The sequence below is a fragment of the Eretmochelys imbricata genome, chromosome 8 (assembly GCF_965152235.1).
Source record: "Eretmochelys imbricata isolate rEreImb1 chromosome 8, rEreImb1.hap1, whole genome shotgun sequence".
Lineage (NCBI taxonomy): Eukaryota > Metazoa > Chordata > Testudines > Cheloniidae > Eretmochelys > Eretmochelys imbricata.
In genome coordinates, this window is record NC_135579.1 from 3834449 (window position 1) to 3858999 (window position 24551).

The window sequence follows — 24551 nt, forward strand, 5'->3', positions numbered from 1 at the left end:
GTTTTCACTTTTTTTTGCAAGAAGTTGAGTTATTCTGCACAACTTGCTGTGTCACTTTCCCATTTGGTGAAAACTGGACATAAAATAAATCCTTAATTCAGCAAATATATAAAGCACAAATTCCCTCTTTCGCCCCTGAAAGAAATTCAGAATGTAAAAGGCGTTTATTCTTTTAGGCTTCCCAAAACAAATTGCTTTAATATTCTGTTTTGAAAGACTATTTGTTGCCAGACACCAAACCTTCCTGCTAAATCATCTGAACCAGGATTAGCAAAACGGACCTCACACACATCAGAAAAAAAAAAAAAACCTATTTCATGGAACTATGCAGGACTAAAGGTATTTTTAAAAGGCCTCTTAAGAAAAGCAGCCTTTTTACCATGAAGCGTGCCTGCTTCTTAAGCAAGAACACTGAAAGGTCACATCCCTTTTCAACTGCTAACCCATAACAGCAGGATCAACAGATCCCTAGGATTTTTTATGTGTGCAATTGGCAAGCAATGAAACTCCATGTCTGAGCCAACTGCAGCACACTAAGCTGATTCTGAAAGGAGAAGTCATTCCTGCTAAATAGTTAATGTATTTCATTATACATTTAACAAAATTGTATCCCTCAGGCTAATAAGAAGACAGACACAGGAAGCATGTTCCTGTTGCATTATATTATATTGTATGTTAATGAACCCTGCAAGAATACAGTCATGCAGAAGGCTTTTTAATATTCATATATATTTCACAGAGAATAAACAATGGGAAAAGGCCATTGATACTGCTTTAATTTATGGATTTTATTCATTTTTATTTGTATAGTACCTGTGTTTAGCTGCATAGTACAGGAAGGGATTCTAATATGGTCAAAGGCCTTGTTTACAACTGCTGTACCTCCAATGGCAGCAGCCAATGGCCATATGAAAGCATTAGTAGATGTAATTAGGTGAAAGTTGTAATTCCAAGTGAGACACCCCTGGGACTAAGATAGTGGTTTTGTATGTGTTGTACTGTGATGACGTCTTTACCATATATAGTGACTTTCAATGTGAAATCAAACGCTCTCAAAGCAAGAGGCATAACTCCTTTGATAATGCCAAATGGATGGTATATAAAACCTCAGAGACAAATGAAACTGAAGTTTAAAATCTATGCGCTCCCCGCTATTACATGCCACGGATGGGAACTGTACACAGTGACTTAGCATATAGTATGCTTGGCTACATGGCACACTCGCTGTGGAAGGAATGCTGTGAGATGTAGCAGCACAGGACATTAGGATGTATCAAAAAAGGGGGCACAGTAATGAGTAGGGTGTCAGTGGGTTGGTCACCCACATCCATGTGAGCCTTGCTGACACCGACTCCCAAATTCAGGACACGATATGGAAAGGGAACTGCCAGCTGTTAGCATTAACTAGGAACATTATTCTGTGCTTATCTACCAGAAGCATGTCTTGGATGGGTGTCCTAATCACATGGCCACCGGTGGAGACTTCATGGTAGCACGGCAAGATAGCATACAAAAGCACGAAGAGTGTCTATATTAGATGTGTGCGCTGTAGGGTTTCCATGGCTCTAGCTATCTAGCCCAATGTAGGGATGTATATGGCTCACATCACCAGAGTATCTGAGCGTCTTTCCCAAACTTAGTGCATCCTATGAGGGTTTTCTTTTCCGGATGCTTCTCCATAGCCTTTTGCAGGAAATGGATTGGGATGAAAGTTGGTTACAGGATCAAGTTCTGATGAAAGAAGAAAGAAATTTATGGCCATGTTCTCCAGGGCCATGGAAGGAAGCAATGGGCCCAGCCTGGCACACTCCTCCACTGCAGTAGCTTCTTTACATCCACTCTGTTGGGTTAAGGATCCATTGGATTTGAAGTTGAGATTGACAAGGGTGGGGAACAGATGCTCTGTGCAGCACGCTTCCTTCAGCACCCAGTGCATCCTGGAATCACAAAGGAAGGTCATGCTGCGCCTGGCGTCTCCACGTGCAGGCCTGGGGGTGTTGTAAGAATTGGGCCTACATCTGTACCTCGCTTATTTATCAAAAGTGTCATAATAACCTATCGCAATAAATATTGATGGGAAGAGGTGCAAAGGGGAGTCAGAAAGACTGAATTAGTCCAAACAAAGAGGACTACAGATGTAATTCAAAGACTTGTTTAGATCATGTCTGGTAAACAAGAGAAGTGCAGGACTGAAAACTTGGCATGTAGGAGGTTAGGCTTAATTGCTGGACAAAATAATGAGGGTGTGACAAACATGACAATATCCTGGATCAACCACATTGAATTAAATTAAGTCAAGTCTTATTGAATTAAGTTTAAGTACTTTAGGAGTTCATTGTATTAAAACATTTATACATTATTGTGGGATTGTTTGGAATTTCTTTAGGAGGAGGAAGACACGATTAATGCTATCTCTGGGCAGCATTATAAACGTCAGAGATCAGTTTGGGGCAATCCATGTGAAGTGGATTTCCAAGAAGGTCTTTCGAAGCTACACCCTGGGGAGAAAAACCCATTGTCTACCGATTACCTGCTCCTGGAAACTCCAGCTCAAGGACCCTGAACTGTATAAAGGATGACATACACTCTTCATGTGTGTTCTGGTTCTGGGCCAAAGCATGCTGTGAGCCTGAAACCACAGGAAAACCTCTGTGTGAGGTTTTGACAGACTGCTCATCTGCCAGAGACCACGCTACAGTTGCAGTGATGTCTGGTAAGCTTATTAGCATGCATGTAGGTTCTTTTATTCTTTTCAATATGTAGTCTCTATAATGCTTTTATCTTAAGCATAAAAGGTTCTTGCTTAGAAAGAGCTCTGTGGTAACTTATAATTATGGCAGCTACACTGTGTACTGTCTCCGAAGAGAAGGCAAAAAAAGCCCGCTTAGGCATCCTGTCTTTTGCTGGGAATATCACAGTATAGTCAGGGAACTGTGCTGCCTGGAAATAGATCTGCTCTAGGAATTATTCTGGGGAGGTTCTCTGACCGGTGCTATACAAGAGGTGAGACTAGATGTTCACAATGGTTCCTTCTGGAATCTAAATAGCCCAGTCAGAAGGGAGAGACACGCGTGTCTGCCCCCAGGAGAGGTAAGAGCAGGGAAACCCTTGCTGGACCACAGAGGGGGAACACAGGTACAGCTGCCCTGAACTGTGACAGAGGGGACAGGCTATTCTGCCCATCACTCCCTTCTAGGGTCCTCAAAGAAAGACTTTGGGGGGAAATATGGTCTGACGAATGCCAACGCTGGCTGACTAAAAGACAAGGGAAGGAGAGCGCTTCACTAAACTCTTTTCTTTTCCTCAAAAGAACAGCTATTACCATCTTTAATACCAACTAAGAGACTGTCAAACAAGGTTTGTTTTTTTTCTTCTAAAGGTTCTCTCCAGCTAAAGGGAACAAGGGATGCTGTTAAAATGAAAGCCCAACTTAATACTTTACTTTTCAAAAGCTTTAAGTGTTTTTCATTATTTTCTGTATCTTTAATAAAAGGTTAAAAGGATTTTTAATTATGTGTTTGCCATGGGACTAAGCAGGCTGAGGTCTCTGGATACCAAACCCCAAACCTTGTTTAAAATTGTTTCATGTTGCAGAGTTCCAGAGTCATGTTAACAACGTTGACTCTTTGGACCCTTATAGTCTATCAAAATTAATACAGTATTCCTCAGATGGTGTAAAATTAGCATCAGTGGAGTTAGACTGATTTTCCCAGCAAAGGATTTCATCCATTTTGTTGCTTTTACAGAATTAAGCTCCGTCTGTTTCTGCAATTACTCCTATGAGAGAAAATCAGCTGGCAGAGTCAGCAACAACTGCACAAAACTGTGTACATTTATAAAGGAGATGAAGCCCTTAACAGAGCTGCGGAAACAGATACATTTGCAACACTTTGCAACAGAGGTCCCTGAATGGGCTACTGTGTAAATGGCATAACCATTCGGGCAATTAAAGAAGATTAAATATGCACATTTCAGAAACACACCACTGACCTGGCTTTTGACGAATTAAACTATAAATGATCTGGTTAAAGCTATACTAAAGAATCTTTTATCAAAATCCCCTGGTCGTTTCGAATAAAAGAGCTTTCAGGGATCCATCTGAAGGAGTAAACAGGTTTTTGGGGAACAGCAAAGACTTCATTTAGAAGGAATTACCGGTGACGTAGACTAGAGGCTTACACTTTGAGGTTAAGCTGCCCTTCATTTTCTCAGGAGCAGCCTTTAATTAAATGCAAATAATCACAAATTTCATATAGGAGATTGCTGTAATTTCACAAGTAGTTACTATCTCATTTAAAAAGGAAAAGAAGAGTGCAGCACTGTTGGGTGGATGAGAACATGGTGGGAATCCACAATGAAAAGGCTCAAATCCCTGCTAGGGTGGGCCTACTTGAATCTGTTCCTCTTTTATAAATTTGCCCGTGCTCACCGCATTTTGCTGTTAACCAACCGGGTTGTCCCTTCATACCACTGCAATGGAGTGTGATCTCGCAGCTCTGTTGCTAGTCTGCAACAGTAAGACACATAAATTGGTGCTTTGAGACAGATGGCCCGGTTCTTCACTGCCTGGCTCCTTACATCTCATGTAGTAATTTAGACATACAGAATGGTAGCATTTTCCACCCCCTTTGGCCAGCTGCATATGACTATATAGCATGCAAAGAATAGGGTACAAATTTCTAAGACCTGAATCTTCTCTCTTTTATACAAGTGTAATTAAATGAAGTTATTCCCCATTTACACCATTCTGAGATCAGAATCTGGTCCCAGTTCTTCTTGCTCATCTTTCTTTGAGATCTCCAAAGCCCAAACAATGTTAAGTGGACTTCCTTAAATTCCATGCCATTCACTTAATACTGAGTTCACTGTACCCAGACAGAATGGGGCAGCAGAGCTGGAAGGGAAACAGTTTTCCTGTCCCACAAGAATTTGAGATTTCAGAAAAATTTCCCATTCCGCATCAGGACAGAAAGTCAAAATCTCAAAAACTCTTGTAAAAAATAAAAACCAGGTCAACTGAAATGCTTCATTTTGATCATTTCTAAATGTTTTGTTTTCAACATTTAAAAAAAGTTTACTCTCGATTAATTTAAATTTCAAAACAAAAAATTTTTTCATCCCAAATGGAGGCCTATTACACCCAAACCCACTTCACACTCAACTCTTCCAGTCGACAGGCACTGCAGTCCTGTTGAAAATGGACAGTTTTTACTTTTTCAGTAGAGTTCTTTACAAGGCGGCTCTGTACTTCCGGGCATAAATCATGGACACTCAGAGGGGGATGCTAATTGACCCAACCGGCATATTAGCCTTTAGGAAAACCACATAGAAAAGGTACTCTAGAACAATTAAATTCTGCTTATAGCAATGCCTGTTAGGTGATTCATCGTAAAGATGAACAGGACATTTGGGGGAGGGGGAGGGGCAACAGAAAGCACCAGATAGACCAGAAGTATCAAAACAACAGAGATTATCAAAACTAACTATCCAGATGATCAATTCTGTTCAGCTGTTCTTCTACACATTTCTGAATTAAGTCATTTCTTATATCAGAAGGTAAGAATATGAGGAAAATCAGATTATACATTATTCACAGAACAAGCCCATTGCCAGCATTTTACCAATGCTATGCACCTTTATAAGAATACCTTTTACGTGTTCTCTTAGATACAGATCTATGTCTACTTTGGACATTCTAGTCTGAAGACTGCCTTTTGTTGGCACTTGGAAGAATGCTAATGTGAAGTCTCTTATTTCTTAAGATGAGAGAGAAGTCCAGAACAAGACCCCAGAAGTTTGGCAAAGGGGGATTTGGAACTGAAAGTTCATGACTCATCCCTCTCTATAAAAATGGGCTGAACCAAGACTCCTCAAACTTTGGAGGAAATGAAATTTTGCATTCTTGGCCCATTTGTAGCAATGGTATTGATTCAAAGTGGCAAATTGTGATCTTTCAGAACTGGCATAATGATTCCACACATTTTTCGTTTGCCCCCTCTTACATTCCCTTTCTCTCTTCCCCTACCCTTCTAATTACTTAGCTTACTGTCACACCTAGCAGCCCTAATGATGGACCAGGACCCCATTGTGCTGGGCGCTGTACACACATAGAAAGCAAGATGGTTCCTTCCCTCCTTTCTTGTCCTTTGGCTTTGTGTTCTAGTTCTACTGTAGCATGTATCTCCTCCCCTTCTGATCAGGCTCCACTCAGCTCCTTGTCCCACTAAAGCGCAGCAGGGATTGCAGTGCCAAAGGATCTTCCTTACGTAGACAGGAGTACTCATCAGCCGGCACTCTCCGCCTGTAACTTGAGGGCACAGCACAAAGGAGGGCACCAATTAGAGGGGGCGGTACGAGGCCTGCATGTCAATGCTTCCACAGCACAAGAATTAATGTAAGGGAAGAATGAACAGGGCCCAAGAAATGGTCAATGTGCAGGATCCTTGCACTGTTCTGAAGGGGTGAAACGTAGGGCCAATGCTCAGGCCAGTTTAACCCTTGGCCTGTGTGACAGAGTGCGGGAGGGCTAGAACGTGAGCCAACACTCTGGTCACTAGTAGTACTAACTAGCTTTCCCTGGCCTGGAGAGAAGTGTATCAGATTACCAGGCCAGACTGGGGCCAGTGAGTCAATGAGCCAATCAGCCCATTAACAGGGAAATGGTGTAAAAGGGCACAGGAAGGCATGCTCAGCGGTGGCGGGAAGAAGGAGAGAAACAGAAGGCTAGCAGACCCTCACAAAGGGAGTTCTCCGAGTAGGAACCTGAGGTGGTGCTAGCCCATTGGGGCTCTAAACAGGAATATTTTGTCCCCCCCAACACATAATAAAAAGCAAATAGGGGGCCCCTTGAGCTGCTTGGGGCTGCTGGCTCCGGTAGGGACACCTGAAGCCCCCCTCAACCCCACATCTTTTGGAGAAGGGGTTAGAAAGTTGAGCTACAACATAAAGGTGTGAGGATACTGATATGTATTGGTGGAGGAATTAAAACACTATATCAACGAGATGGTGGTGTTTACAAACAAGGAGGTCTCAGATCAGTCTATGTTCCTGAAGGAGGTGGGGGGTGACATGGCATACCGCCCCATCAGTGCCCCTCTGGTGAAAGCTGCAAAAAAGGATGACAGTCGTGATGTGGACACATCTCACTAGGAACCGTTCCTAGCTTATCAGTCCCCTTCATCTACTGCAGGACTATGACAGTTATCAGAGAACAACAACTTTGAGTCACTGCTGACCCGGATGGAAATGAACTGGCGAGTCAGAGTCCCAAAGCTCCATATCACATTACAAATCTCCTGCTCCTCACCTCCCTTCCCACTCTATTTTTATCTCTGTTCTTGGAGAAACTAAACAAAGCAGTAATGTATTTTTAAGGTGGTGATGTATTTCCTTGCTGTGTAGATGTTCAGGAACCTGGCTGTTCTAACTCAATAGCTGGGCCTAGATACCAGATCTGCCAGAAGACGTTAAGTCTGTATGCATGCACTGAACTGCAAGCACATGTTGAAAGCACCACGTGTTGCAGGCTTGTGATACAGCACATTCTCTCATATGAAAATGTACTGAGTGGGGGCGGCATATCTGCCCTTGTAATCTGCTTTAAAGCACAGAAAAAAGTTCCATATATTTGATTACTGGATCTCCTTTGTATTAGCCACCGTGCCCTTTACATCTCATCACTGGCATAATCTGCTCTATCATTAAACTGACCGTTTTCATTCAACAGGTTGATCAGTGCAGCTCCCATCACAAAATCTCCCTTTCTGTACACCACCCTCCCCTTGAGTGATGGCAGAGGAGTTTGGACTGCGTGGGAATTCCAGTGAATGAGAAATTTTTCTTTCAGTTTGAAACTTTTTTAAATTTAATTTGGGGAGTTAATTTTGGGATTAATAAATCTCAACTCTCTGAAGTCTGTGGACCTGAGTCTCTCTGGCCTTACAAAAAGAAAAGGAGTACTTGTGGCACCTTAGAGACTAACCAATTTATTTGAGCATGAGCTTTCGTGAGCTACAGCTCACTTCATTGGATGTAGCTCACGAAAGCTCATGCTCAAATAAATTGGTTAGTCTCTAAGGTGCCACAAGTACTCCTTTTCTTTTTGCGAATACAGACTAACACGGCTGTTACTCTGAAATCTGGCCTTACACTTTGCCTTATTTATATCAGTGCTACCAAATCAAACAGGTAAGATTGTAATTGAGTGGCTGGAAGGAGCATCGTGCTTGTGAGTTGTGCTGATAATGTATAAACACAGATCTGGCTGGAGAGGTCCCTAATCTTTTCCTCTGAGGCCTGGTCTACACACAAAACTGCACCACTTTAACTAAAAGGAGTGATATTAAACCAATTTAGTTATGCGGGAGCAAGTCTGTGTGTGGAAAATCCTTAATGGTTTTAGGAGTGTCTTAAATCACTCTAGTTTAAGCCTGTAATCGATTTAAACTGAAATGATTTAAGAAGCTCTTGTACTGATTTAAGACCATCCACTCACAAAGTAGTACCTATGTAATTAAATCGGCAGCCTACCTGTATAAAGTCCAGAGAAGCTCCAGACAGAATGAGAAAGAGGCATTGACAGACAGCATAGAGGAATATGGACTGAAGGAGACTTGGCTTTTGATGTAGTCATTAGTGAGGGTAAAATAAAGAAATCCTGTTTAATTAACAAACACAAATAACAATCAATCAAAAACCCCAACCCTTGTATGTTTAAAGATAAAACCGAATTCAGCCTAGTAGTAAGGTTCAAGGAGCTACTCAAATCAATGAGGTACTCTTCAGAAGATGGCAATTTAGCCCACAAAAGCAATAAAAAGAGCATAAACTATGGCAGGTGAAGTGTAAGAAGGAAATTAGGAGCCCGAACAGGAGATCTGAAGAGCAAATAGCCAAAGGCATGAAAACAAACAAGAAGTAATTATCTAAGTATATTGGAAGTAAGAAGGCGGCAAAAGAATCACTGGACTATCAGGGATAAAAGGAACAACTGAGGAGGATAAGGACCCTGCTGACAAACTACATGATTTCTTTGCAGTAATCTTCACAAGAGAGGAAGTTGGGGAGATGCGAATCCCAGAAGATGGGCTTTTTTTTTTCTTTTTTGGTAATAAAAATGAGGCAATGTCAGAGATTGAGGTGCCAAAAGAAACAGGTGAATTGAAGAGCAGCGGGTCACCGTGACTGTATGGTATATGCCACGGGGATGGCAGAAACTCTGTAATGAAAAGGTTGAGCTACTAACAAAAATGTGCATTAAAATCACCTACTACATCAGATACCAAATGACTAGAGGCTAACAAGTATTGTATTTACCCTTAAAAAGACTCTAGAGGTGAGCCTCTTTTTCATACAGGGTACAACAAGGAGATTTGATCTCTGATAACAGGAAAAAAACCTATTTGAGCATAAGCTTTCATGAGCTACAGCTCACTTCGTCGGAAAGCTTATGCTCAAATAAATTTGTCAGTCTCTAAGGTGCCACAAGTCCTCCTTTTCTTTTTGCGGATACAGACTAACACGGCTGCTACTCTGAAACCAGGAAAAAAAACATTTCTCATTCTACCAGGGAGTAAACGAAAACTTGGTGTGCAGAATTCCAAGGAAAAATCCATGGGGTAAAATCCTGAAAAAACTCTCATTGACTTCAATGAGACTCTATTGTTGTATAGAACTAGAGTAGGGGTTCTCAAACGTCACTGCACTGCAACGCAACACCTTTCTGACAACCCCCTTCTACTATATCACCCCGGGAGGAGGGTGGAGACTGAGCCCCACTGCCCTGGGTGGGGGGAGAGGGGGCCACAGCCCGGGCACTGCCACTCCAGGGCCGGGGTGGAGCTCGGGTTTCAGCTTCAGTCCTGGGTCCCTGTCTAATGCTGGCGCTGGTGACCCCCCTAAAATGGGGTCCCGACCCACAGTTTGAGAACCACTGCACTAGAGAATCATACATTGCATTGTAGTCATGGTTGGAGCCTTATAAGATTTGGGCCTTTACATCTATAGAAGCAGTTCTGTAGAACTTGGGGAGAGGTGAACTTGAAACAAGGTGAAATATACGAAGTGCCTGAGTCAAGTAGAAAAGCTCAAAAAATGTATTACTCATCTTATAAAAAGAACAAAATGAATTAAGAGGGGGAAAATGTACAATTTTTGTGAGAGAGGGAGAAACGTGGCCCCTGCGGCAATAAAGCTGATGCAACTTTAAATCTAATTCCAAACCTAACCACTTTTAGCTGATTGATTACAGTAGCTCTAAAATATAGAGGGAGAACTTTAAGCCGCAAGGCTGAGTATTTTTGCTTCTAATGCTGGCAGAGCAAAATATCTTCTTACCTCTTGGGAGACCCCAGAGAAACCAGTGACAAGGGAGCCCAGACTGTATGATCACATTTTATTCAGAAGAATTTTTTAACAAAAAAAATCATTAAAACAAACCCTATTACTTTAAACCATTAAGAAGAGAAAAGCCCACCTATTAGCTGAGATGAGTTTTCCTGACTCTAATCCATCTTCACTGCTGTGTTATTACTCTACTGTTTTCATGTAATTAAAATGTGGCAGGTACTTTACACACCAGGGGGACTAATTGTATTAAAATAACTCTTTATAACCAACTTTACAAAGCTCATTTTTTTAATGGTCTTTTAATAAAGAAATCAAGATAGTACTACTACTTAGCCTTTATATCGCGTACAGCAGCAACATTTAGCCTCTTTAAGTTAAAAGAGGAGGAGGACTTGTGGCACCTTAGAGACTAACAAATTTATTTGAGCATAAGCTTTTGTGAGCTACAGCTTATGCTCAAATAAATTGGTTAGTCTCTAAGGTGCCACAAGTCCTCCTTTTCTTTTTGCGAATTCAGACTAACACGGCTGCTGCTCTGAAACCTCTAAGTTGTTAACAATTCCCTTGCAATATTTAAATATACATTTTCAGCTTAATATGAGACTTAATTTATTTAAACAAAAAACATAACAGATGTGTTGGTTTGTTCCTCTGCAATGTTTAATGTTAAGAGATACCAGAAGCTGGTATTAAAGACCCCAAATCCTACAAATCCTTGAGGGGCACAGGAAGGAGAATGGGGAGTTTCTGTGAGCTATGATTAGGGTAAATCTCTGACTGACAGGGGTTAGCAAGAATCTTTTGTATGGGCAGATTACTTCAATTTCCTACAGCAGGATTCTTTTAAGGTCAGGCTTGATAAAGCCCTGGCTGGGATGATTTAGTTGGGGATTGGTCCTGCTTTGAGCAGGGAGTTGGACTAGATGACCTCCTGAGGTCCCTTCCAACCCTGATACTCTATGATTCTATGATTCTAGTCGCTATTGGAGATAGGTTATGGAACTAGATGGACCACTAGTCTGATGCAGTCTGGCAATTCCTTTGTTCCATTTCCCAGAAGGTGAACACAGGATGTAACACGGCAGGTATGGATTTGCAGAAATCAGGTCAGCCTGGACTTGCAGAAATCTCCACGCAACACTCGTTAACTCCCTCTCTGCTCTTTGCATGCAACAACGTCACACCCTCCTGTGCCAGGGGGAAATGTACCCAGGGTGTGGATGGAGCGTTATCGTGGCCAGGGAACCTAATCTCCCTATATTTTGGGTTCTCCTACCCATGTGGATGAGAGACGCTGGCACACATCCGTTTGGAAGGAGACACTGGCTTTACCCTGTGGTGCTGATTTGAGGGACCAGTGGAAGTTGGATGTTACAAAATAGTTTCCTTGTAAATGATTTTATAGGGTCTGTGCTTTGCAGGAATTGTCATCTTGCAAGATGACTTTGGAACAAATATATGTATTATGATAGTGTCTAGTGGCCTCAATCAGGGATCAGGGCCACTAGACACTCTACACAAATATGACAAGATAGCCCCTAACCAAAGAGCTTACAATCTAAAAATATGATGAAATAACTGACTGAGGCTATAACAAATAGGAACACAGGGGGAGCATAAGCAAGCAGTGAGCCAATCCTGATTAGCTTTATGAGCAGAACTGCAGTTTGACATTTGGCATTTAATGCAGCTTATTGGCCATTACTCTCTTATCAACTCTATTTAGCTGTCTTGCAGTTATCCAAGAGTCTCCACAGATGGGCCCCATGGGCAATGTTTTAAACTGTTACATTATTTGCAATAAAAGGCATCTGATTCTAGCCTTGTGGAAGGTGGCCAATGGTTTGTCATTCCTCATTTTATGAGCCTACCTGGCCTCATGTTATTTGAAAATAGGAACCTGTTTTCTTGTGTGCTTAAATAAGTACATCTTTTATTGTTATATTTGAAAATTTATACAACAGAACACTATTTAAAGATGGTCTAAATTCATTACAGTAATTGTCAAAACACAGGTCCTTAGCATCTAACTACCAAGCATATATGTACATAGGTATGTGTGTATTCATTAAAGGTAGTTAACAGCAAGGTCCATTGTTAAGAACTACCTTATTAGACATTATGAAAAGCGGAACTCAAATAGGAACTTGGGCTACACTCCTGCAATTGGAGCTCCAAGAATGAATCTTTGCAGAGCCCACTGACATCACACAGCTCTGCACAGGCATAAGAATACGTGCCCATTGGACACCATGGGTCTGATTATCCTCTGCTTTGCATCTGGTGCAGCCATTCATTGCTGTGCAAACCAGGTGTCAAATCTTACGCACAGGCGTGAATGACTTCCCCAGATGCAAGGCCATGGAAAACAGGCCCCGCGTGAACATGGAATTGCTGTTTAAATCAGTCTGCAAAAAGAGAAGTGCAGATATTTCGTTTCTGTTTTAAACCTTCGAACATTTAACCTTACAAAATACCAAATTACATGAGTTAAGCACTCTTTATTCAATAGCACTAGTGTTCAAATGTCCCGCAGCTAAGACTTGGATTTTATAAAGGGCTGCATTGGGAAGCATGCCTCTGCAAGCCATGAATGGGGGGAAAGGAGTAGGTGGGATTAAAGAAGTGCAAAAGGTATTTCACTTGATTTGGTGCAAATGGAGCAGATTGTTATCTCCATAAGAACAGCTCTGCTTTGGGAAGGGGTTCCCCCCCCTTCCCTTCCCCACTCTCAATTATCAGCATTCATTACACCCCTGAGGTTTCTCCAGCAGAAGGTTTGCTGTGCAATGAACAGACCTGCTGGATATAATGTGCACTCATTGTATTGCAAGGACTTCCCTGTGGAGCTCAGGTCACTGGAGCTCTATGGGGAGAGCTGCGGGGTGAGAAGGGGACGCCAGGTGAAGTGTGGCCTCCATGAGGAGGGCTCTTAGGCGAATATCCCGCTCCTTCTGGGTCCTTGGCCTGAAATTCTTTCAGATTTTGCACTTTTCTTTTGTGTGTGACTCCCCCAAACACTTTAGCCAAATGCTATGAGGCTCACTAACTGACATAGGCTTACCACAAGTGTAGCATGGTTTGAAGCCCGGGGACTGGGCCATGCCCCACCTGGGGCAAAGTCCCTGCTGGGACTCTAACAAACTAGTAACTTCTCACACTTAACAAAAAGAAAAGGAGGACTTGTGGCACCTTAGAGACTAACAAATTTATTTGAGCATAAGCTTTCGTGAGCTACAGCTCACTTCATCGGATGCAACAAATTTATTTGAGCATAAGCTTTCGTGAGCTACAGCTCACTTCATCGGATGCATCCGATGAAGTGAGCTGTAGCTCACGAAAGCTTATGCTCAAATAAATTTGTTAGTCTCTAAGGTGCCAAAAGTCCTCCTTTTCTTTTTGCGAATACAGACTAACCCGGCTGCTACTCTGAAACCTGTCACACTTAACACTTAATTACTATCTATCAACTACATACAAGAGAATCACCAGTAGGCAATAGAACCACTATCACACTTGCAAAGCAAGAGGAAGGCACTCCTACCAAACATCATGGGCGGTAAGAAGGAATTGAGAGGGTGTAGGGCCGGTGGCACCTCATACATGCTGGTGCATGAGCACGGGACTCCAGGGGGCGCCAGAGCCAGCCCTACGGATACCGCTAAGGCAAAAAAGTTCAGACAACGGCATACCTGGGCATGCACAAACCTAGAATGGAGTCGACATGAGCAAGCTCTCGAAGAACAACTTTCTCCTACTTCTGGAAGGGCTGGCAGCCTGCCAAAGGGATGTCCCTCCTCCCTGCAGGTAGCTCAGACCTGTCAGGTTCTGTGGCTAACGTCCTGCCTAAATTGTTTTGCCTCCCTAGAATGACCCTCACCTCCTTGTACCAGAGCAGGGGAAAATTAAGGCTTTTGCCTATCTGCAGCCACTAGCTGGAGAATTTTACTCCATTCATTATTTAAAAATTAAAATTGACCCTAAATATATTTAGTGCAGAGATCCTTAAAGGGGTTTTCCGAAAAGGAAGACTTCCCATCGGGGCAACTCAGATGCAGCTCCGCCCTCCGACACACACAGCTTGTAATGCTCTGCAACGCAGTGGTGCAGAGCCCTAGGAAGTGCAGTGGCTGCAGGAGCCTGGACCCACCACGTCTGTTTGTTCCTTGTCTGTTTTCAGTGCTGTCTCCTTGGCTTCACCCGACTCTCTCTGTTCCAGCATCAGGACACAACACCAGGCAGAGCCAGAACTTCCCTCAGCAACCCATCCACGTGAATCTGCCAGATCCCTACCAAACCAGCAGGGACAGCCATGCCAGCTGCTTTAATGCCTCATTGCCATCAGGTTCAGCTATCCTCTCCCACAGGTGCTTCTCACCAGCTTCAGTCTGGAGCAAGAGCTGTTCACCGTGGAAGTCAGAGAGCTGGTCTGCCCCGGCTTGGGGACACCAACACCTATCAAAAGAGCTTGCAGGCAGAAGGATTAAGTTCTCCTTCAGGGAAACTCTGAGAATTCCTTTGCAGTGTTAAAAGCTTCTGCCACAGCAATGTCTTTCTCAGGGGCCAGCCTTGCTCAGATCAATATCCTCATTCACTGCCTACCAGGCAAAGGCCAAAAAACCTCCTCCCCACTCAGCAGTGCTTCTTCCTTTGCTGCAGATGACAAATCTCCTCCTTCAACACAGAGTTTTGTCTTTACAACAGAAACACATCGTCCTTTTGGGGATTGCAGACATGCCATTATCATTCTGCATTCAGCGGTGAGAACTGGAACAGGTACACCAGAGGAGAAAGATCCAGGCAGGACTTCAAACCTCCATCTCTAAAACACATGCCCTGCCTTGTAGCAACCTTCATGGAACTTGGAGGGAAGATCATGGGTTGCAGAAGGGAAATGTCTGGAAAAGACACCAGGCATTCTGTGCGTCATGCATATGACAAGGAGGGGGTGGGGATAAACTGCAGTTTGAGCAGTTCCTACATAATTGATTTAATAGTGAGCCAGTTTAATTTAATAAGAATGGAATCCTCTCATGTTATTACCTAGCACTTGGCACATGAAACATGACTCACTGGCCCCACCCATTCATAGACTAGGAGAAAAAGAGCGTGGGAGGGGAGAGGAAAGGACTCCAAAAATGTGTGTGTTTCTGGACCAGACCCCATCTCGGACAGTTGGGTAACAGAACTGATTCTACACGGATACCTAATAGTAGTGAACTCTTTCCTCAGGGACTGATTCATTCACTCCGGGTCACACACACCTATCTGGGGCTGCAATGCTTGGGAGCAAAAGTAAAAATTGAAAGTACTGTGCCCACTGAAACACAGCATTCCCCTGGGTTGTGTGGCTTTGTGTCTGTGACACAGTTTGGATATTGGTGTACATGCATATTGGTGTACATGCATTTCATTTCATGGCGTGATTCAAACTTATCTCCTTATACCTGAGCATAGGTTTTACAAACCCCTACCAAAAAGTTCCCCTTTCAGGCTTCAGGATTTATAGCCTGTATTATCATCAACACAGACTGTTCACTGCCTACTAAACTTACATGTTATGAAAATGAATGAATTAAATACCTATTGGAATCTATTGTACCCTGGGACTGGTACAAAACCAGTGTCACAGAGTGGCTGGCCTTTTAAGGGGAGTTGGGCCTAGCCCTACCTGTGACCAATTCACTGATGCTGTAAGGCCAGGAATCAGGTGATAGCTTGAAGATCACCTCTTCTTCATACAAGCCAGCAAGTAGCTCAGTTGAGCTGGAGAGCTGTAGGCAGGCTCCTGCAAGAGTCCCTGGGTCAGGAGGAAGAACCCAGTTTACATATCAAGCAGATGCCCAGCAGAGTATAATCAAGAAGGAAGTAGAGGCTCGCCTAGACTCACAGACAGAGGGATTGGGCATAGATAGGCCCCTGCAGAAGACCCTGGCCAGGGAAAAAGGATACGATTGATGTGTTGAACTGATGTTATTTTGCAGAAATAAAGCTGAGTCTCTGAAGAAAACAGGACTGAAATCCAGTGGCTGGCGAGTGTTCTTTGGTGCATAGGCTGATGAGTTAGAACACTGGCTTACAACCAGGTATTAATAGCTGGGATAAGTTTTCCAACACTGCAGCAAAATTCATGTCCCAGCAGCTATTTTCTAAAATGTATTACTATAAGAAGACACAAGTTTTACTTAATAATGGCACTAATCCCATCAAAGTAAATAACTGGCTTGGTAAAGCTTTACTCACTCCTAAGTTTGGCTCACCCCTTAGTTAACTGTGGATAATAGCTAATTTCTTCTAGATTATTGCTTTAAAATGTTTTGCTCCCAAAGCACACATGCAGTACGTAGGCATTGCCATTTACTGTACATCTTGAAAGTGCAATTGTTAGAGAATATTGAGCGCGACAAATTATAATGGCATAGTAGTTAGTCTGTTGGATACAATAAATTTACTCAGCCTCTCACTGACTGTCAAAGAGATAACGTAGGTTAGGGCTGATCAGAGCTTGGACAGAATCAAGTGAAGAAAGGGGAAAAAGAAAGATGAGATTCTTCAAAAGTGCTACTCACATCAGGACCCACAGATCTAAGAAACTGACCAGGTGGAATCTGATCTTGCCAGCTCTCCCATGAGATAGCTCTGTGGTTACATTTTCAAAGTTAGCTCCTCCTAAAGACCTTGATGCTCCTAATCAATTTCCACCTGATCAGCTTGACAAAGTTCTCCCTTCCTCAAGAAGTAATCCTATCATTATTACTCTGCTCAGCTGACTTATCAACTGGCGTACGATAAGTGGCTTTATAACAGAACTTCCTGATATGTGGATTTAGTGTGTCATGGTGCGATGTTTCACTGTATGCTGACTTTTAGTCTATTTCCACGTGTACTATAGGTGAAACTCACTCCCATGCAGAGGGCCCACTAAAGGTCTATGCACAAGTTAACTCCTCACAAAAGAGCGTAAATAGAACTGGCTCCAGAGGGTGAAATGGATCCCTGCGTAGTAGATCTCCCATTAAGTTTGACAGGAGTTTATCCATTGAACTTTGTGGGAGTTGGATTGGGCCCTATATCTGGGTCCCAGTCAGCAGGTAACTCCTGCTTAACGTATTAACAGGAGAACCAGATGGAAACTCCTGCATCCAGAGGAACAGACGACACTCTACTAATTTCATATAAATAAGATATGCAATATGGCCAGCTCTTATTTTCTCAGAAGTTACACAATTTTTTGGTGTTTTTCATAAAGCCTCAGTTTCTGGAGATGTAATTACGTTCGAATCACATCTTTCATTAAAAAAAAAAAAAAAGCTTCTAGCCCTCAGGAAGAAAAGCTGAAAAATGTGACGCAAAAAGGCTCAGAAACAGAGACAAATAACAAGTAAAAACCATCCCAAATCTATCATGTTTTCAAATATGATTTTTCAGCCAATTTCATTATTTTGGGGGACCTAACACATGCTTTTTGAATGTCTAGGCTTGATAAAACTGCATACAGCCTTGAGAATCCCTCTCCAGGAGATGAAGTAGATTACTGAGGATCTTCACACTTGGCCCATAATGTGTTCCTTGGGAACCCAAACACCATTAAGCTGTATCTTATCTATGATGCCTGAAAGAAATTCTACTGGCCTCCCCAAATATCCACTCCCCGTTTTGGCAACCCCTACTTACAATTGTGAAGTTCATAACCTTGAGAATCCAGATGGTCATGGCAAGGTTCACCAGGATTAAAATCATTAGGAGTAGCACAAAGAAATAGAGGCATCTCTTCCTCCAGCCGTAAATCCCCACTTTGTATACCTGCGGGCCTTCCGAGCTCTGCATGGCGCTCCTGTGTGCATACTGTTCCTGGGGCATCTGAAACAAGCACAGAAAAATAAGCATGACCGGTATGCTGCAGGACGAATCAGATGGTGAGAAATGTCTTGTGAGAATGACTTGTCTTGGGACATGGATCTATGCTGGTTAGAGCATTTTTAAATTCAGAAATTACCAGCTGGACAGTGCCTCTCCCTGTGGCTTGTTTCTGTGTTGTTCCTTTCACAGCTCATTTTATATACATCACAATACAGTTTTTACAGAAGCGCACACTGTGTAAGGGCTTCCCATCGAGACCACTCTCCAGTGACTCTCTTAGCAGCTCCGGTTTTCGCAAGGCAGGCACTCCGGGCCCTTTCAAAATCCGGAGAGTAATATTTTTGCATGCGCTTGGTAAAAGAAGTCGAGTTCAGCAGTTTGGTTTGAAGATGCAATATTACTTCTCAGAGGCTTTCATTAAAAAAAAAATCATCTCAAAACAGAATTATTCTTGGTGGCCAAGAAAAAGGAGAAGGGGGAGGCGTTTGGCGTCTTGATTTCTCCCTACTCCCCACCCCTTGCACCGGGGAAACTTAAAATGTGAAGTTCTCCAGCTGCGCATCCCCAATCAAATTACTGCCGAAAGATTTACATCGAACGGAGGTTTCTGTTATTGCTGGCTCTGCCACTTACACTTGCTTTGCCGGACAGGGATGCACTGCCTGTTTGTGGCAGCACACTGGGAAAGCCATGCAAGGGTCTTGGAGATAAAAGAGAGGAGAGAGGAAAGGAAGTGGGTGTAGTTACTAAAGTGTCTCAGAACACCAGCTTTGTGGTGTTCCTGCAAAACGCACCGATTTTTTGATTCCACCAAGGAGGAGCTTGGTGGCGCAACCCTTAGTTTCTTACCCGTGCAAAACTCTCCCGTGGACTTCAATGGGACTTCTAGCATGAGTAAAGGCTCCCATGTGTAAGGGGTGCACAATTATGGTCACAGGATTAGAATGAAGCATATATGCCACAGTCCTGAGCAGGGAGCCATGCAGGTCTGCACCCCTTCAGCAGGAGCACCAAAGAGTTTATGCTTGCCTGAGGCATGATCTCTCTGGTGCTTTCCTGGGCACAGAGGGGGTGGGCAGTGTTGCATTAGCCATTGCCAGCTCCAACACGCTGGCTTCCTGTGCCCCTTTGCACCTTCTTTCTGGTATCTTCCTCCCAAGAGATGAAGGAGCAACCTCTGCTCTTCCAAATCACGGAGGTTGCACAGGGACTGCTCCTGTAGGAGGTGCTGGCAAGAGCCCTTCAGGTGTAAGAGAACGCACGTGAGTGTGTGCACGCATGCTCCTTGTACACCCCTGTGCACACATTATAACGGTTGTCACACTCTGGCCCTTAACGTCCTAACCACGGTGGGAGCACTGCCTGGTGAACTAAACTACTGCTGGACAAAAGTTTCCTGACTTGTTTTGCAACCATTTCATAGGATTTCCCCAGGGAACTGCTTCTTATGTTTGCAGGCCTGCAGGCACACGCTGAAGACCACAGAATCATGGAAATGTCGGAATGGAAGGGACCTCAACAGGTCCATTCCCCTGCACTGAGGCAGGACTAAGGATTATCTAAACCATCCCTGGATAACTGAAAATTCCTAACACCAAGTCGTTGGCTGAATGTTTTGCAATTAGCCTGCTAGAGACAGACTAAGAGGATACCGGGAGCTCTCTGGAGCTACAGACTCAAGGTCACTGCCTCCTTGCTCGCTACTTCTTCCGTCAGTCTTTGTTTTACATGAATTACAAAAGGTGCAACAGAGGATGAAGTGACATAAGTCCTCCTCCATACAAGATGGTGAGAACAAAAACCTAATGGAAGTGAGAAGTCATTTGGTAGCAGCATCTTTATTACCACTATTAGGGTATTTGCTGGCTTTTAGGAGGAGCTTTGGCTGAGAGCTTTTGTATTCCCGGGGCCAGACTGTGTTATTAAGGCATAGTCCTCGGGAGGTACCGGTGCAGAGCCCACCATGAGTCCCTGTGGGGCAAATTCCTCCTTCGTGTAACTCCATTTGCTTCAGGGCTGAAGTTCATGGTGCATCTTTGGCAACGGAACAACTCATTGCTGTAAAGCTGGAGCTATCTGGCCATTTTGTGCTCTCCCCCACAGCACAGGACACAGGTGATGGCAATGCTAGGAGGGAGTCTGAAAGGGTCTAGTTTAGGAATCATTGCCACTCTCTGGCCTTTGAGCCAACTTTTCGTATCATGTGCGTGCTGGGATGGGAAACAGGATGGCTAAATAGTAGCTTTTAATTCACAGAGTGAGGGATCAACAGGCTTTCCCTCCTCCTTCATTACACCTCACACCTAGGCTCTGAGTCACTATACTCATCCATTTTGTACCCCTCCAACTCATACCAATGAAAGGTTCAGCCCCTGGCTCTGTTAAGGTGGCTTAGCGTCTGTACTGTCAACTCAAGCATTCAAAATTCATGAGTCGGGCCCCCAAAAAGGTGAGATTGGTTTAAAAATCACAAGATTTTGAAAATAATAAATATTGGCCGGGGGGGGGGGGGTTATTTGCCTTCTAGTTTTTAAGCTGAGAGTACACTTGGGTCACATTTTCAAACTTTTCTCCACAACCTGGAGGGCTAGACATTTGCTTAAAAAAAACACCAATGAGAGCTGATTCTTAAGTAATAACATGGCTCCAGGAGGTGGGGCTTTATGTAAAACACCAACTATCACAAGACTCAACCAGGCAACACAGTATAATCTCCTCTGCCTACCTTTGAGCCCTGCTCAGCGGCAAGATTTAGTTTACTATCTTTCAGACACGAGGACTATATTTCCTTGCAAAACTAAGCCTAGAATCATGTGAGGTGCAGAAATGTCAGTCAGTAAAAATAGCCATTCCCAGGCAGTGATATCTAAGAGCAATCCAGAAGCTGGAATCTATGTCTCTAGAAGGTAGATAAACCCAGAGACAAAGAGTCTGTGATTTCCCTTGCAAAAATACACTTAAATATAGTGTGAGGAGCCCCCTCCTGCACCCCAAACCCCTCATCCCCAGCCCCATATCAGAGCCCTCCCCTCCGCAACCTGAACCCCTCATTTCTGGCCCCACCCTGGAACCTGCACCCCTAGCCCAGAGCCCATACCTCCTCTGACACCCCAACCCTCTGCCTCAGCCCAGAGCCCCCCCATACTCTGAACCAGGCAGCTTCACCCCAGAGCCCAGAGCCCCCTCCTGCACCCCAAACCCCTCATCCCTGGCCCCACTTCAGAGGCCGCACCCCAGCTGGAGCCCTCACCCCCTCCCGCACTCCCACTCCCTGAGCCAGCCTGGTGAAAATGAGCAACTGAGGAAGGGTGAGGAGAGCGAGCGACAGAGGGGGATGGAGTGAGTGGGGGGCGGGGCCTTGGAGAAGGGATGGGGCATGGGCGGGGCCTCAGCAGAGGGATAGGGCAGGGTTGTTCGGTTTTCTGAGAATAGAAAGTTGGGAACCCTAAACAGGGTAACCTGGAAAGTACACACTAAATGCAACCTCTCTCTCCCTTGGAAACACTGAACTGTCTCTCTAACCTATCGAATCATGCTGTAGGCTCAGCCAGTCAATGAACCAAATACAAGTACCATATGACTTCAACACTTGACTTCAATCCAGCTCCAAACTCTCTGTACATTGCAAAAAAGTTTCCTCCTTTTTTTTTTTTTTTTTGCTTTGATTCAGAGAGTGGGGAAAATGTCACGTCCAGCTTAGGTAAACGTGCAGACACCAAGAGATTTCTATGGGAACAGCACATAGCAACAGGAACAGGCCGATTTTGAGGGTTTCTGTGGTTCACATCAAACCTGTTGTGCAGCTCTCTTCTAAACAGTGATGTATCATGTACAGTACTGCAGCATGCATGTGGCCACTGAAGTACTAACAAACCCTACATTTATAACAAGAACATAACATAGGATTCATAGAGAAGGAATGTACTGCACTGAAAACAAAACAAAATGTTCAGATTGTCCTTTATCTAGAGGAAAAGAAATACTGGTGGACTTACAGAGCTGAGGGATATTAACAAATGAGTAGAATGAAAAGCTTTGCAAGGCAACTGCAAAAGCAGCAAGAGGCATCTGCTATCAATATTCTAACTCTATGTGGGAGAGAGAAATATGCTAGTTATAGTTTACATCTTGGCAATTTCTCCCAACTTAAACATGAAGCAGCAAGCTAAGCACCACAAGAGACAGTATTATCTGAAAAGAGTGTTTTGTTTTGCAAGGATTCTTCCTTTATAAATACATAATACTGATTTGTAAAGGAAAATTCAGAGGAGGGTTTATTTGTTGACCTTTTAGGTTTTTTTTGGTTTTTGTTTCGAGAAAGGATAGGCATGCCTAGTGTTTGACTGTACGTTAGTGTGTGAAAAATTAATATTCTAACAGAAGTGGCAAAAATAGAGAAGTAACATACCCACTGAATATGTCAGCATTAAAGTGCCCCACCTTTCCACACGTTGGGTTTCAAGACACTTGCGTGGAGTATCAGACAATCATTGCCACACTTACAACCCTGCTTAAAATACAGAACTGCAGTGGCTGCTCTTTACAACTTTTCGGTTTTGCCTCAGACAGCCTTACCCTCAGTATTAGCTGTATACCCTAGAGACTCCTTATACCAGATTATATACCTCAAATAGGGTCTGATCTAAAGTCCATTGAAGCCATGGGAGCTTTTCCCCTGACTTAATGGGCTGAAGATCAGGCCCAGAATGAGACAGCTTTATTTACTTCTCAGGCTAAGTCTACACTACAAGCTAGGGGTCTGATCCTGCAGCTCATGTATGCATACTCGCATCAGCTCTCATCTCTATTTATACCTGTGCTGGCTCGCTGAGAGCTAGCGAGAGGATGCACACAAGAGCAGGGGATAGACATACTTTTAAAGGCCCCTGGGAGAGTTCCACACAGATTGCTCCCTGCAAGTTTTTGCAGCAAGGCCTTGGTATCTGCAGAGGCCTTTGTAACAGTTGTTATGGGCTGAGGATTGCCGAAGGCAGACTCGGCCGAAAGGGATCGCAAATAAAAAAATAAATAGAAACCACTTTCTATAAATCACACCATGTCTCATTAGTTACAGTCTTACATGCGCCTTCTCGCTTTTATCAAGCCCAGCTTGCGTGGAAATAGCAGATTGCTGATTTCCTGTTTCATGCAGCTGGAGCTAGTCTTGCTCTGGCTGCAGTATCTGCATTATCAATTTATTGAACAGGAGTTCTTTTATCTTTACAGGGAAGGATTTTAAAAAAAAATCTAATAAGCACACATTTCCGTTGGAAACCCCAGTGTCATCAGATTTCCTGCAGATTTACAGGCGGGGAAAGCTGTGTTGGCTAAATCGGGGCTCAGAATGGAGTGAGTCCCAGGAGGAGGAATCAATGCCATTCCTGTGCCAGGGGGGTTTTCTTTTATCAGTGCCTAAATGATTAATGTTTTGCACCAAAATGATTTCAAACTGAAAGGAAATACACTGAGGGCAGGGGAGTTCTGCCTCCATTGGGAGGCCTGCATCTTCTGTCACTGCAATCTCACCAGCATTCTTGGAAACGACCTGCTCCGATACTGACCCACTCATCTGTTCAGAACTGTAAAGAGCTGCTTGCTGAAGTGAAGAACTGAGGCAGAAGCAGCTTCTCCTCTAATTTACTATACTAATATCATTCTACAACACTGGCCAAACTAGACTGCTCGGGGTTTAAGCTCAAAATGGGCGTCAGTTAAACACTGCCAAATAAGTGTTATGTTATTTTGTGTCCATATATGGGATGGATCCAGAAGGGACTATACAATCTCCACAGAGCTGACTGCAAAGATCGCTTAAGTTATCCGCATGCAGGAGGGATGGCAGATGAGCTAAAGCAGTGACTCTCAACCTTTCCAAACAACTGTCTGTTCTTGATGTTCTTAAATATCACTGTCTGTGATAAAAGGTGCTGACCGTCTTAGATCCCACACTCATTTGCAAGAAGGGCTCCTGATCTGGAACGCCATGGGATTTGAGAGAGGCAGCATTTGTCCCTGCAATTTCCCTGTGACGATCGAAGTGGGCAAAACAGCCATTTGAGCTTACACGTTGTTTGTTCGCACAAAACAAATGCATATGAATCAGAGGCTGGAGCTACAAAACAGGCTCAATACTTTTGCAGGATATTTATGTATTTGACTGAGTTTGCATGAGTTAGTGGACTGATCAAGGATCTTTTAAATTCTAATCCCCAGTAGTTCTACTGATTTACAGAATGGTCTTCAGCATAGGGACAAGGGAACTGCTATCCCAAAGACCATTAGCAGAGGAAGGTGGAAAAATTCCCATAATAGATAATTATTGCATAAATGGCCATAGAGGAAGT

The 24551-nt window shown here is 43.6% G+C and overlaps 1 protein-coding gene across 1 annotated transcript in view; it reads right to left on the bottom strand.

The window, feature by feature from the left end:
- Positions 1-24551, bottom strand: part of SGCD (sarcoglycan delta) — a 203764-nt gene that overhangs the window by 174206 nt on the left and 5007 nt on the right. Inside the window, exon 2 of the mRNA XM_077824280.1 lies at positions 18022-18207. Coding sequence (XP_077680406.1) covers positions 18022-18207 — 186 coding nt within the window. The remainder of the gene's footprint in view (positions 1-18021; positions 18208-24551) is intronic.